General features: G+C 41.2%; 1 protein-coding gene across 1 annotated transcript in view; it reads right to left on the bottom strand.

Annotated features, from left to right (window-relative positions):
* Itga1 (integrin subunit alpha 1) overlaps positions 1 to 14,326 on the bottom strand; it is a 139,486-nt gene that overhangs the window by 34,235 nt on the left and 90,925 nt on the right. Inside the window, exons 9-13 of the mRNA XM_038321159.1 lie at positions 13,316 to 13,481; positions 10,750 to 10,823; positions 9,758 to 9,902; positions 3,581 to 3,723; positions 540 to 683 (exon numbers count right to left, since the gene is read on the bottom strand). Coding sequence (XP_038177087.1) covers positions 540 to 683; positions 3,581 to 3,723; positions 9,758 to 9,902; positions 10,750 to 10,823; positions 13,316 to 13,481 — 672 coding nt within the window. The remainder of the gene's footprint in view (positions 1 to 539; positions 684 to 3,580; positions 3,724 to 9,757; positions 9,903 to 10,749; positions 10,824 to 13,315; positions 13,482 to 14,326) is intronic.

Raw genomic sequence — 14,326 nt, 5'->3', positions numbered from 1 at the left:
AGAATTAAACAACAACAACAAAACATGCCATGAAGGCAAAAATTACTTCTCCAAACAAATGACGTCTAAAATTAGGATTGAAATCAGAATCTCCCTTAGCCTGGCAAAGCATTCCAAAACCCACACTGTCTCCCGGGAAGGGCTTGGTACTGTTGCCTATCACCGTGGTACATGTGTAAGCCTCCAACCTATGCAGGCTCTTGAGTAGGTTATGAGCAGGATTACGTACCAGGTGAGTGACATTTGCATTTGCCATATTTTTCTCGTATATTCCAGGTTTTACAAAAGGACAAAACAAAACTGGCTAGTAACAACAAAAGCAAACAAAAAGCGTATTTCATATTTTCAAGCAGAACATAAGTAAGGTCTGAAAGTAGTTTTCTAGGATTCTAAATGTTCCTTTTGAAACTGTGGAGTTGACTGGGCCTTGCAAACTTAGCTCTTTTTCTTCCCTCAAGCAAGAGAAAGATAGTCCAGCTGCATTAGTGGGAGCTGAAGGGAAGGGTCTTTCTGGATTCACCCATCTCGGATGCTGTTACCTGGTTCACAGCGTAGACATATACTTTGCCCTGTTCCTCTTTCTCTGTCCCCATGTACATGGGAGCCCCGACGAGAAGCAGGTCAGTGTAAGAATCTTTGTCAACGTCAATTGTTGTCAAGACGCTACCAAAGTAGGAGCCGATCTAGGACAGAAGACAGAAGAAGCGGGGATGAAATCTCAGAAGCGCTCCAGGAAGCGAAACTCGGCCACTCTGTTAATTGCCCTGGTCTAGAAGAGGAAGTAACAGTTGGTGTCAAAGGCAACAGGAGAAAGAAAATTTTGCTAGTCAAATCTTCTGTAGGCTGGAGTGTGACGTGGTCCTGGCTTTGAGGATGATCAGTGGTGACAGATTTCTGTCTAGGAGTTAGGGACATGACCTTTATTCCTATCGTGCTTCATGACTGATCTTGCTTCTCCATGCATCAGATCAGTACTACGACAGTGGGTTTCTTAAGGAAAGAAAATGAATGAGATTGAGAGAGGCTTTTTGGTCTCATCGGGGTGTGCATTGGGCACCGTGGGAATGTGCAACACATGCATGGAAGTGGCTGAGTGTTCCTGCCATAGTCAAGAGCACGTTGTACCTTCGTTTCTGATGAGCGCTTACTCAATAGTGGCTAAGTTGTGTCCAGCAGCTATAAGGGATAGAAAATAGAAAGAGATTGCAGGGGCTCTCTTCTTCAACATTTTAAAGAAAAAGACCCATTTTAGTGAAGAACTGGCTTTAAATTATCTAAATGCTCAAATCACTTTTTATATATTTGACCTGTATTAAATACATTCTTAACTTTCCTCTTACAGATATTCCTTTATAGGCTTATTTTTTTATCTTTGTTCAATAATTCTGCTTCTCTATCATATATAACATGTTTTTGTTTTCAGGGGTTGGGATGGGGTGTGAGGGATTGAGACACTGTCTTTTTCTGTATAGCTCAGGCTGGACTGGAACTCACTGTATAGAAGAGGCTGTTCTTGAACTTGTGGCAGCAACTCTCTTCTCTTAGCCTCTAGAGTGCTAGGATCATAGGTATAAGCTACCATGCTCACTATAAACAACACTTGGCTTTCATCCTTGAAAGTTTCTTTCTGTCCTTTTATCTCCTAAATTTTGTCCTGAGCTAAACGTCAGGCCTGTATTTGTCTTTGGGTTCTCTAGGGCTAGATGGAGATGCTTCCCCAATGTGTTCACTGTCTCGTTTGCCAGGCTGCTTTTAGAAATTGCTGGACATGAAGGCAAGGATGCATTTCAGAAAGCTCTTTCAGGGATCCTTTAAGGTACAACTGCACAGACATTTGAAAGGTTTATAATTTTGAACTAATTATACATTTTAAAAAGCCAAAAAAATCCCCAAGTCCTTGCACTATTGGGCATTCATTTCCAGAGTCACTGGTCCTCCGCAGCTTAGGGTGAGTTCATGAACTTCTGAGGTCCACGGTTTCCCAACTTCCTCTGTCTTATTCCCAGCAGCTTTGGTCGTTAGACTTTGTGCTGTCATGGGAAACGTGTCTAAGTATAATAATTAATGTTCTCTCATTACCCCAACTCAAGAATGCTTTACCTTGTAATCATGGCACAAACTTTTTAAAAGAATCTCAGGCTTAGAAGAGAAATTATGACTACTTAAATAGCATCCACGACATCCCCCTTTACTTACCATAAGAATGTTTGTATCATATTTTTATATTCCCTTATACTTGCAGACAGCTTCAGAATGGTAACAGACTTCAGTTGTCAACAACAACAACAAATAGCATTTTCTAATTCTTCGGCTGCACTTATGGCCAACTTATACCACTGCCCCTTTTTTGTTTCTGTTTCATAATGTTGATAAACCATTTCAGGTGGTTCGCACATCACCTCTGAGGTACAGTGATATCTGTTTAATTGTTGATGAGTTTCTGAATGCAGATATGGCTAAATTAATAGAATCCCTTCACCTGAACATGAGGGACTACCTCTGCCGTACTCTGGGATGCCTCAGGAGTCTGCTGAGGATAGCCTTCCTGCACTGCTGAGCCACGCTGATGTGCGTGAAAATAACCTTGAACAGGATGCTGCCTTGAGGCTGGGTAAAATTGGAAGAAAACTCTTTGGATATCATGTGGCTTCTGAGACTGTGGTGGTCTTTGCAGAGCCCCTTTGAGCTATGGCTATGCTACCATAAAGGGCACTGTTCCTCTGCGGCTCAGGGCTTTAACACTTCTAGCCCTCCTCAGTGTGACTCCTGATACCTGGCTGCAGGTTATGATGGCATAAGGAGGAAGGGCGATTTCAGATCTGCCTACCAAGGACTGAGCAGAACATCCTTGCAAATGGCAGAAGGAAGTTAATGAACTCTCACTGTGGAACGCTTGGAAACCCCACAAAGCCATGAGAAAAAAAAAGACAAAAGTTACTCAAATGACTGCTCAAAACTAAACACTGAATAGCAAAGCCACATGTATTTTTCAGTATAATGCACTAAAATTATTAACATTTGCCTACTGTATGTATACTTTCCTAAACAACTTTTAATATTTAAGGATATTTTAAAGAATTTTCCAATTTTACATGTTGCGTACAATTTCCCATTCCCTACAGCGTGACCTGATGTGTTGAACTGGACACTTAAATGTTGACACAGTTTTTAAATCTTTCCCCTCAAACTTCTCATCTATTTCCCCATCTTTCCTTTTACAGCCAGCACAAAGTTTATCCCTTATGGGTTTCCAGTACCAATCATAACTTAAGGCCACTTTTCTTCTTGCGAATGCTCCATGCAACCGCCCTCTCATAATTCTTAAGTTTTAGATCTGAGTATTACTTCTATAGTTTGAATGAAACTGCAGGCGACATCTAATATATGTACATAGCTACCTCTTCCTCATTCCAGCTGTTGCGCTTATGACATCTAAGTTATGACTACTTCACACCCCTCCAAAGAATCAAATAGAGAGCCTTCTCCACAATGGGTTTTGAATAATTGGGATTTTTTAATTCTAGGTCAAAAGTCCACAGAGGACCTACAAACGACACAGAACAATCTATTTCAAGTTTACCTGCTCTCCACGGAGTGTCTGGAGAATTTTGATGTTCCCATCTTCCATCTTGTAGATGACGACCTGGCCCGTGTGATTGTACCGAGGCTGTCCAGCGATGTAGAGCACGTCTCCAGGGAGCGTGGCAGAGTTCACTGTGTAACCTGACCAAAGAGAGATCCCAGAGTGTACCCGGACCCACAGAGTCTGATGTAATACAGCATGACTTACTTTAGATGGTTAGGCTAACCATTTTTATACTTTCTTGCATTTTGTGCTGGTGAGAAGCCTTTACTGTGCTCCCTGTTTCTCCCACAGCTGATGGCTCTGAAATGATAGTTTCCCCCAAACCGAATCTTTCATTGTTTACAGATGCAAGTGATACACCAGAGATGATGGAAAAGGGGGAGAAGGTTCTTCCGTGTACTTGTGTACAGTTGTGCACACTCGCGCCCACCTTAAAACCCTCCAGCCACCATGTTGGAGCAAATCAATTCTATTTTATTTAGATCAGTGGTTCTCAAACTGTAGGGTGTGACCCCTTCGGGATGGAATGACTCTTTTACAAGGGTCACCTAAGATCTCTAGAAAACATAGATATTTACATTATGATTCATGACAGTATCAAAATTACTATTATGACGTTGCAATAAAAATAGTTTTATGGTTGGGGTCACTACATGAGGACCTGTCTTAAAGACCCACATCATCAGGAAGGTTGAGAACTCCTGCTTTAGAAGCTGGGGTCTGTACTATGAACACTCGTAGTTTTATATACTCAGTATGACAGAAAACATAATCTGCTCCTGCATTGTTAACCACTTTTCTATACTGCACATTGATATGGTTGAAGGTTGTTTGTATTGTATCATTGTATCCTGGCCATTTGCTGATGGGATAATGGAATCTGGGTATTTTTTGTTGTTGTTATTTTTGTTTTTTATCTGTTCTAAAAATTTTTGCACTATGACTTTTTTCCTTCTTTTGAATATTTTTTTTTTACAATAAGTTTAAAATAATAGATTGCTGGATCAATTTCCCTCATGCTTACAATGTGAGGTGAGTTGCTTCCATGATATCCAGGCTGGGGTTATTCTATGAACTGCTGTATGCGAGCTGTTTCATTTCATTACAGCTTCCCAGGTACCGTATGTGAGTACTATGATTTTATAGATGTGGATATTTGCGTGACTGTAAGTTATCTAACAACAGTTCAATGCTGTAATTTTTAACTCTTTTTTTTAATTAAAACACTACTCATCTCACTTTCTCCATGTTCTGTAAAATGTGATTTTTGTACCTGCTTGTATTTCATCTACACGCATTGTTTTATGTTGACTTTTCTCATGAGCCACGCAATTTTTTCTATTTTCCGTTCTCTCCCAGGCCACCTCCACTTAAGGTTTAAGCACATCTCATTCCATTTCAGTCAGAATCGTCCTGTCATGACAGAGCGAGCTCACGCGTGGGTCAATCTGATCATGGGCTCTGTGCTCTTATGCACTCCTCGCAGCTGCCTCTGTTGATTTAGCTCAGTAACCAGGGAACGCATGGACAACTCGCAAGTTTGGCATTACCTTATATATTTTTATACAGGTACAGCAAAATTTCCGCACCCTTGTTGGGCATTCACCCTTTTGAGGCCTTGGGCCCATGTATAAGTCCATCACTGCGGAGATGGAAGGACCCACAATACAACAGTAGAATCACTATGCAGGTATGTGGTGGCTTTTCAGATATTCGTAGCCTGAATGGCCTGGGGAGTTTCTGAGATGTTGTTATTAAAATGAATATGATGTTTTAAGTATCTTGATATGCATGATCTTTTAGGGGAGTTCTGGCTCAAATGCATAACGAAGAGATCACTCTTGGCTAGTTAGGAAAAGAGTTTGCATTGTGGCTTACAGTCAGTTATTTTTGAAGGAAAAGAGTTTTGTATTTTGTATCTGTATAGAATGGAGCTAAATCAGTGTTAACTCGCACTACACATAGGGTTGATCTCTGCAGAAGGAAGCAATGCTCTAATAGCCGGAAAAGGTTTGTTACTGGAGAAGACAAGTGTAGTTCAGAAGTGTGCCACAGAGAGCCACTTCCAACTGTGAGAGAGATCATATTTTTAATTTAAGTAGTATCTATTTTACTATAAGTTAAATAATTTTACTTTTGTACAAGTAATATGTTTATATAAGTGCTAAAGGAACAAAATCTGTCAGGTGTATTATCCTTTGTGAATGTTTTCCATCCGTTTTAGTACCTTTATCTTCCTTTATGAAGGATGAGTATTGTCTTGCTTTGTACCTCCTTGAGAGAAGCAAGAGCTGAGGTGATGGAATGGGAAATGTACGACTTATCTTCATATTGTGCCTTTACCTTATGTCTTGCTCCTTTCGAGTTTGTCAGGTGTGATGAGAACACAGTATGGATGTATTAGGGTAAGTGTGGATGAGGGTGACAGAGAGGACAGATTTACCCACAGTCTCACCACCAAACCCAGACTCAACAGGCTAAGTACATATTGAGGCAGGTTAGGGGTGATAAGAAGATGGGTGTGTGACTCTGTCCTGGGAGCCATCCTTATGCTTCTTTTCACACTGCCTCCTTTGCACTGATAAACACATATTATTTTCAAAGTGGGTGGGCCTCTCAGCTTGCTGCCTTCCTAAGATTTCATATGGCATCACCAGCTGTCTTTTGCCCAGATTTCCAAGCAGTGAACTCAGTCTCTTAGTAATTTTACAATATCCACATTGAAATATTTGAAACCGTTACTCCAGATTTGAAAAAAAAAATCATTTGCGGGTGGGTTAGGGGAAGTGCATGAAAGATAGCTTACACCTATTAGACACCGGTTGGTAAATGTCTTATATATAATTTAACTTTTGACTAAAGCGATGAAATGAACAGAAAAGACATTAGTATACTATAGATGGCATACGCAAATTTCCTTTCCTAAGCATAGAGGACCCATAAGTATGTGCATCTATTTACATCTGTTTATATCTGTACCTTCTCAACTAGTCATTTTTCCAGTTTCATTGACTTGTGAATGATCAGAGGGGCTGATAAAGAAGTAAGGCTATTGTAATGTTTTCTTATGTGTGATGCAATCTTTAAATTTTATATCATTTAAGCACGCTTTAATCAACCACTAACTCAAACTGTAAGGTAATAACAGATTTAGGACTTTGATTGAAAGAATTAGATCACAGAATCCTAAGCCAGAATACCAAAATACTGCACTGTGCAATTAACAATTAGAATAAGTGCGTATGAAAAGAGTAGTAATGACCACGTCAAACACATTTGTGCTCTGCATTCAGCCTTTAACTGTCCAAACACTTAGTAGGAAGAGGATCAGCATTAGGAACTGTAATATTCCACAAACCTGTGTTAGTTTTCTACTGATGCTGTAACAGATTAGTATAAACTTAATAGCTTACAACATGCCTTATTTTGCAATTCTGTAAGCTAGAAGTCCTACATAACTCTCTCTCTCTCTCTCTCTCTCTCTCTCTCTCTCTCTCTCTCTCTCTCTCTCTCTCTCTCTCTCTCTCTGGACTATAGTGAGAGGCAGGTGGGGCTATGCTCCTTTCTAAAGACTGGAGAAACACACTTCTTTGTCCTTTGTGACCTAGGGATGACATGTGTTCTCTCCTCCTTTATTACCAACAACACTGTATCTCTCCAATCATCTCCTACAATTCCATCTCCCTCTAAACACATCTAAGAAAGATTTTTCTATTTCATCATTTGATTTTATTAGACTATGGCATTGTGTACTGGCTGATTTTGTGTGTCAACTTTACACAGCTAGACTCATCAAGGAGGAAGGAGCCTCAATTGAGAAAATGTCTCTATGAGATCCAGCTGTAAGGCATTTTCTCAATTAGTGATCAATGCGGGAGGGCTCTGCCCATGATAGGTTGTGCCACCCTTGGGTACCTGGGTTCTATAAGAAAGCAGGTTTAGCAAGTCAATAAGCAGCACCCCTCCATGGCCTCTACATCAGCTCCTGCCGCCAGGATCCTGCGCTCTTTGAGTTCCTGTCCTGACTGCCTTTGGTGGTGAACAACGATGTTCCTCCCCAACTCTCTTTTGCTCATGGTGTTTTGCCACAGCAATAGAAACCATAAGACACAATATATCTAAGAATAATGTATCTCAGGATCCTTCATATAGTTACAGTGGAAGTTCTTTTTGCCTCGTAAAGTCACACATTAATAGGTCCAGGGATTAGGGCAAGGACATCGGATTTGATTTTGTTAGTTTACTTTTGTTTTGTTTTGGATAGGGTCTTAAAGTGTATTTCTGGCAATGCAGAATGATCCTTCCTGTGTTTCTGCAAACACATGATCATAGGATTATAATAATTTACATTTACAAATCCATCCAACACATGTGATGATAATTGTTCTGTAACTGTTCTATCTAGGACAGAAAGAAGCTTCAGGTTAAATTGGCTTTTGATTCCAAGGTCTTTCACATATAACAATGCCCCAGAATCTTCAGTTACGAAGAACTTCAGAAGCTGTGTGAGCTAAACCACCGCCCCCCACCGTCTATCAGTTCTCTGTCTTAGCCAATAGCACACCGAGAGGGGTTGCTTGTTTCTTCATAGTTTTTTTTTTTTTTTTTAATCTAAAACAATGCCTGCATTGCTCTACCTTATCCATTTCACCATTTAAAATTTGCCTAATATTTCTGGTACAAGATAGGCACCCTCTATTTGTGGGTGCTTTCCCATTCAGCCCAGAGTCAGGTATTTTGCTACAGGGAAATGAATACTAGTGTGAGCTTCCGGGGACCCGGCTGGCACATCGGAGCTGCTCCAGATAACTGGGGCGCAATCGCTGCTTGGGCCTCTGATGATCGATTTAGAAAGCATATTGAGCGTGTCTCTCACTACTCAAACTCAGCCCTGGCAGCGTGGACCACACATTTTCATCTGTTTCGCACACACAGCACACTTCCTGCTCCAGCTTCCAGTCACTTGGAGATGTGGAGGAAGGTGAAGCATTTCCACGTCTGTCTTCTCTAAACCATCCATTACTCTAAATCATTTTTGTCATTTGGGCTTCGAGTTGTTTGATTGTGTTTGTTTTCTGGGAGGAGGAGGAGAAGGTGATGTGCGGGAGAAGATGGGAGCTTTGTTTATGCCACTTGGTGCGTCTTAGGCTTTGTGCTGCCTCTGCTGCTTACTGTGTTGTGTTCAGTCAACAGAGACCCCAGCTCTCGAGTCCTGCTGCCTTTGCAGCTGTAACATGTGTTCTGAGTAAGAAGAGATGTGGAGGCACCCAGAAAGATTGGCACTTTCCTCATAAAATAGAAAGAAACTATAATTTAGAAAGAAAAGGACTTGCTTCCAGGGTAGAAAGTTCCTGGAAAGAACACTGTGATAATAAAATGGGATAGTGTAAGACCAAGGTGTTTCCTTTATCACTGTCCCCTAACACTGAGAACAATGGCAGGGCAAAGGAAGACCTAAGGACCAGTGTGTTAAGAAAGGACAGAGGAACAGTATCAGGAGGGTCCTTCCCATTTTAGATTAGGCCTCCTACCTGTTTCCTGTGCCCTCACAATGATGAGAGGGTCCTCACTTTTCCCTCCCCACAGCTGGTTCTGAGCCTGGTACAGATACTGACGTCATACACGCACCCCATCTTCTTATTGTGGCAAGTGTTCAGACTCCAACAATCCACTGAGCTTAAGTGCTAAGTTTTACTGAATGTGAATAGAGGAAGCTATAGAAACGGAATAGAATAGGCTCAAAGAAGAAGCTCTATGGTAAAGCAATTGAGAATTCTCTTTCACAATGAGAACTTGAAGAAAAAAAATTGAGGATAAATATTATGTAGGCCATGTCAAGGTTTTTCTAACCTCGTTTTCTGTTGAGCAGGTCCAAAGGTCTTTTGGTTTTAAAGGAAATATTGGACGCAGAAGGCTCTCTTGGACAGCCCTCATCGGCTAACACTGCTCCTTACACTGGGCACACCTCAGTAGGCACTGAGCTGATGACCCCCAGCTTCTGTAACCTTGAGAAGTCAAGGCTCCTCGGGAGTCTGAAAGCTTCCCTAGGTCTTTCAAAAACATCTTTAAAGCAATCTTATTACGTGGTTTAAAACTACAGACACAGGAGAAAACAATGCTAGAGAGAAAAGTCTTTTGAAGAAGCTTCTAGCAGTTGCATCCAAGCCTTACCTAAATAAGACGCAAGAGGTTCGTTCATTTTGGTGGGCTCAGTTTGAAAGGTGGTGTTCTGAGGGATGACAATCTGGTTAGCCTTCTGCATGACTATCGTTCCGTTCCAGTCATAGGCTCCCACTGCTCCAAGCATGACCCAGTCCTAACGTGTGAGTTCCGAAAACAGTAAAATGGCATTAGCAAACCCTTATGTTGCGTTAACAGTGTGATAGGAACGGTTCGAAGCGCTTTATTTAAATTCATTCATATAGTCCTCAAAATAACTTTCTTTACAAGGACCCAACATTACAATCCCTATTTTAAGCCCTGTGGTGGTGGTCAACATCTTTTACCCCAGCACCCTGGAGACAGAAGCAGGTGGGTCTATAGAGGGAGTCTCAGGACAGCCAGGGCTATACAGAGAAACCTTGTCTTGAAAAAAAAAGCAAGCAAACAAGCAAACAAACAAAAATCCCAACATTAACCAAAAAGGAAGCTGAGGGCCACTATGTAACTTCCACACTGAAATGTTGGTAGCCCTGTATAATGACCATGACATCTTCTTTTCTTGCCTTCCTATGTTATTCTGGACACACACATGTGCACACACACAAAATCACATCTTAGTCTTCTGAGAAATGTTAGCATGACCAATGACCAATGAATACCTTAACACTGAGAAAAAGATCCCACATTTTATACAAATGTCTTATGTATTTCATTTCCTTAGATGCATAGTTACATTCAGCACAGCTCAGATTGTATGGTTCATATCAATTAATAGTTCATAAGTTTTAATTGATAAAATATAGGCACTGTGGAAAGTATTCTCCTAATAAGAAGCTCAGAGATGCCATTTTCCCATTTGGATTGGACCTTACAATCACAGTCTGCAGAGCTGACCTCACTGTAAACTTCAGAGCAATCTTACTCCGTTGATGGCTGGGCATTGCCTGGAGGGAGCCAAGCGCGCAGGAAAGGTGTTCCTTCCCTGGACATGATCCACGTACCTGTGAATAATGAGCGCTGAATCCAGTCTGAGACATTTCCATCTCAAATGAAGCTGCTGACTGGTCAGCAGTAGCTATAATATGGGAAAGATAACACAGTAAGTGACTAGCAATGTCATTTAGGCAGCGATTGGTCTGCTGGACACAGAACTGCTGGAATCTGGGGACCTGCCAAGCCGAACTATGGAACGTTTAGGGCACTATCAGCCGTGTATTTCTCAGCCAAAACTCCTAAGCAGTGCTCAGTATAAGACAGAGTTTAGTGGAAGGATCTCCTCTCCCATTCTTACTCATTGGCTTCCTATCCTTGCTGAGGGGATGGTCTGCTTGCTTTCAGTGAGTTTATTTGGCCTTAAAAATAAGCTAAAAATAACATATAATTTTAACCAAGTCAGCCTGACTGTCTTTTCTACACTGTAGTTGCCCATGATTCCTTGGTGCATTGGAAAGTTGAATTGCTGCAGTAGGAGTCTACCTGATCTAGGAGCCCTATCAGAGCTAAGTTTGATACCTTACGGGACTGAAAAATACTTCACCCAAGTATGCAAAGAGATTCCCAGTTTATTAGTCCCACCTCCCCTTGAGGCCATACATCCTCTCTAGACACTCTGTCTGATAAAGTTGAAGGATGTGGGGGATCATTCACATCAGGGGGTGACCCCTTCTCATAGCTCCCATCTGTGTCCCACCCAAGTCTCTATTTTTAAAGAAACTTTATATCTTAAAAACACCACATTTAAAGCTCATTGCTAAAGTCCAGACAGATTAGAGCATTGTATGGAGTTGTGCTCTTCTCAAAATATTTACAGGCCAGAAGCCACAGTTTCCTGGGGGAACTGAGAGGATATTGGTCTACCCACTTCCAGGGAGTTACTGGTTTATTTGGTCTTAAAAAATAAGCTAAAAATAACATAAAATTTTGGTCAAGTCAGCCAGTCTGTCAATTGATTCAAGAGAATCATTAAATTTGTGAACTTAAACATGTTTATTTATTTACTGGAATAAAGCTATAAAAATGCATCTGTGATTGTATTTTTACAGGGCTAGATTAAATGTGGCAACCAATCAAGAACCCGAATGTACCATTTAAATCCCTCATACAGATCGCCCTTTAAATGACCAAGATGCATTTTAGTTTAAATTAAAATGTGTTTTTGACACATGACAATTTACGCTACTTCCACGCTTTCTTGGACAGACTGATAGCAAGAACGTGTTTGTAGACACCAGAATCCCCCAGCCTCTGCTGCTGAGTAAAGCAAGCTCTTGAGCACAGACTGCGATTCGGACTGAAAGCAATAAGGTGGGTAAAGCCATTTCACCGTCATTGAAAGAGGACACTATGAGAGCAGGAAGAGGTGAGGGCAGCAGCGTGCGCTGTAAATAACAGCGCTATCATGAGTCCTACTGAGATTGGCTTTGTTTTTATGTGTCCTGAGTTGCGAAGCAAAACTTTTGCTACCAGGTGCTACTCAAGAAACATTGCAAACAGTTGCTTTATATCATTTTCTTGAACTGGAGATATAAGGGAAGTTGTAGGGCAGTTATCCAGCATATGTAAGGGCCTGGGCTTAGTCCTCAGCCCTCAGCACACACACACATATACATACACACACACACACACACACACACACACACACACACACACACACACACTTTTCTTGTTTACTGGATTCTCACTTGAAATTGTCTACCCTTGTTAAAGTCATGCCTCATCCTCATAGTCTCTCTGTATGTTATTAACAGGTTCTGTGAGGGATCACAGGATAGAGTTTTTGACAGTTATTCAAGTGACACTTTCATAGTGCCCTCCTTGGAGACAGTCAGTGGAACTGGGGATGCCTCAGAAGGGCAAAAGAATTCACTGTGGTTTCTGTGGAGCCTGAGTTCTGAGTCTGAGTTTCCAGACCTTGAAAAATCTAAAGAAGACTTTACCAGTGCAGAGGACATTAGCTCCAAAGCAGTTTGTTACTGGACGCCCCCCACTGAAGGGACTAGCATTGTTCGGCAGCCTCAATTGACAGTGACCGCTGAAAAAGTCAAAGAAAAATCCTCAAAGAGGTGGTGTGGTTAGACAACCATAACAAATGAAGTTTCGCTACCAAAGGACTTGAGGCAAAACTCCCTGGAGATCTTTAAAAATGTGTATAGAACAAATTACAGAGGAAATGAACAAAGAAATGATTGGATCAGAACACTCTCCTAGCAGGAAAGACAGCTGGAAGACAAAAGTGGGGTCAACGGCTCTCTGTTCTAAACTTGTGTCACGGAAAAGGAATAAAGTGTGCTCATGCTGGGGCGTTCGGGTTCTTGCATATGCCTCTGCTGAAACCTGTGCTCATCAGCTCCCCCAGGCACCAGCACAGTCTAGCAAAGACTGTGCCTAGCCGTCATGGTTGTCTGTAAGGTAGTTCCATGATAGATTCGTATGACAGAGACTTGCTCACTGATGGCTACTGCACACGGTGAAAATGAGTTAGTAATGTGTTGAGAAGAAAACCCCAAACCCGCTACGTTAAGACTGAATTTTAGAAGGGACAGCCAAGATCAGGAGAGACAGTCATACCTTCCAAGGCAAATATCCTTTCTCCCAGAGCTTTGACAATGGTGACCAGGGCCAACTCATCTGAGACATTGAAGAAGTGCTTTTCAGTGGGCTCGCTTGCGATAGATTTTATTTCCTCTACAAATTTCTCAGTGCTTAAGTTCCCTCGGTTATAGTGGCCAAGGATCTAGGGCACAACAAAAATGGCAAGAACATATTTTAACTCATATATGTTAAAGAAGTATTTCAAGCATATATTCAGTAAACAAGAGCATTCAGGATATCTCATGCCGGTATAATGTTATGTACTCATGGGAATCTTTATGGAAGAGAGGCTTTCTGAGTACATGGTTTTCCTCATATTGACTCATGTGACTATTTATCTTATTTTTCAGTGTGTGTGTGTGTGTGTGCATGTACGTGTGTCAGTGGGTGTGTGTGTGCACCTGAGTACAGGTTCCCTTGGAGGTTGAGGGATGAAGTCTTCCTAGTGCTGGAGTTCCTGGCAGTTGTGAGTTGCCTGATATGAATGTTGAGGAATAGACTCGAGTCCTCTATAAAAGTAGTACCTGATATCAACCACTGAACATCCCCCTACCCATATATACTGATTCTTAGAACCATGGTTGAGGCAGGAAAGCAATCTTTCTTCTTCTGCACTCCAGTGTCTCTGTGTAACAGCTTTAGCCTTAAAATATGACCATTCAAAAGACATGCTAACTTTCTATATAACTGAGATACAATTGCAGCTACTGACAAGGCCATCTTCTGGCAGAGCAACCAACAAGGGTGTTATGGAAGTGTTTTAAATGTTTGTGCATATATATTTTATATATAATACATGTGTATACGTACACATGTGTGCATGCATGCGTTTTTTTCTTAGAAACCTTTGAAAGTTCAGCATTCTGGCATGAAGCCTTTTATGCTTGTTTCATTTTTTTATGAGAAGTTTTAAATTTTCATGAAGTCATACTAATCGTGTTCCTTCTTTAAGGTATGTACAATTTTACCTGGTTAGTTTTGGTGTGA

This window comes from Arvicola amphibius, chromosome 3 (assembly GCF_903992535.2).
Source record: "Arvicola amphibius chromosome 3, mArvAmp1.2, whole genome shotgun sequence".
NCBI classification, from domain to species: domain Eukaryota; kingdom Metazoa; phylum Chordata; class Mammalia; order Rodentia; family Cricetidae; genus Arvicola; species Arvicola amphibius.
The sequence above is the reverse complement of the archived record's forward strand: the minus strand, read 5'-3'. Positions and strand labels throughout refer to the sequence as shown.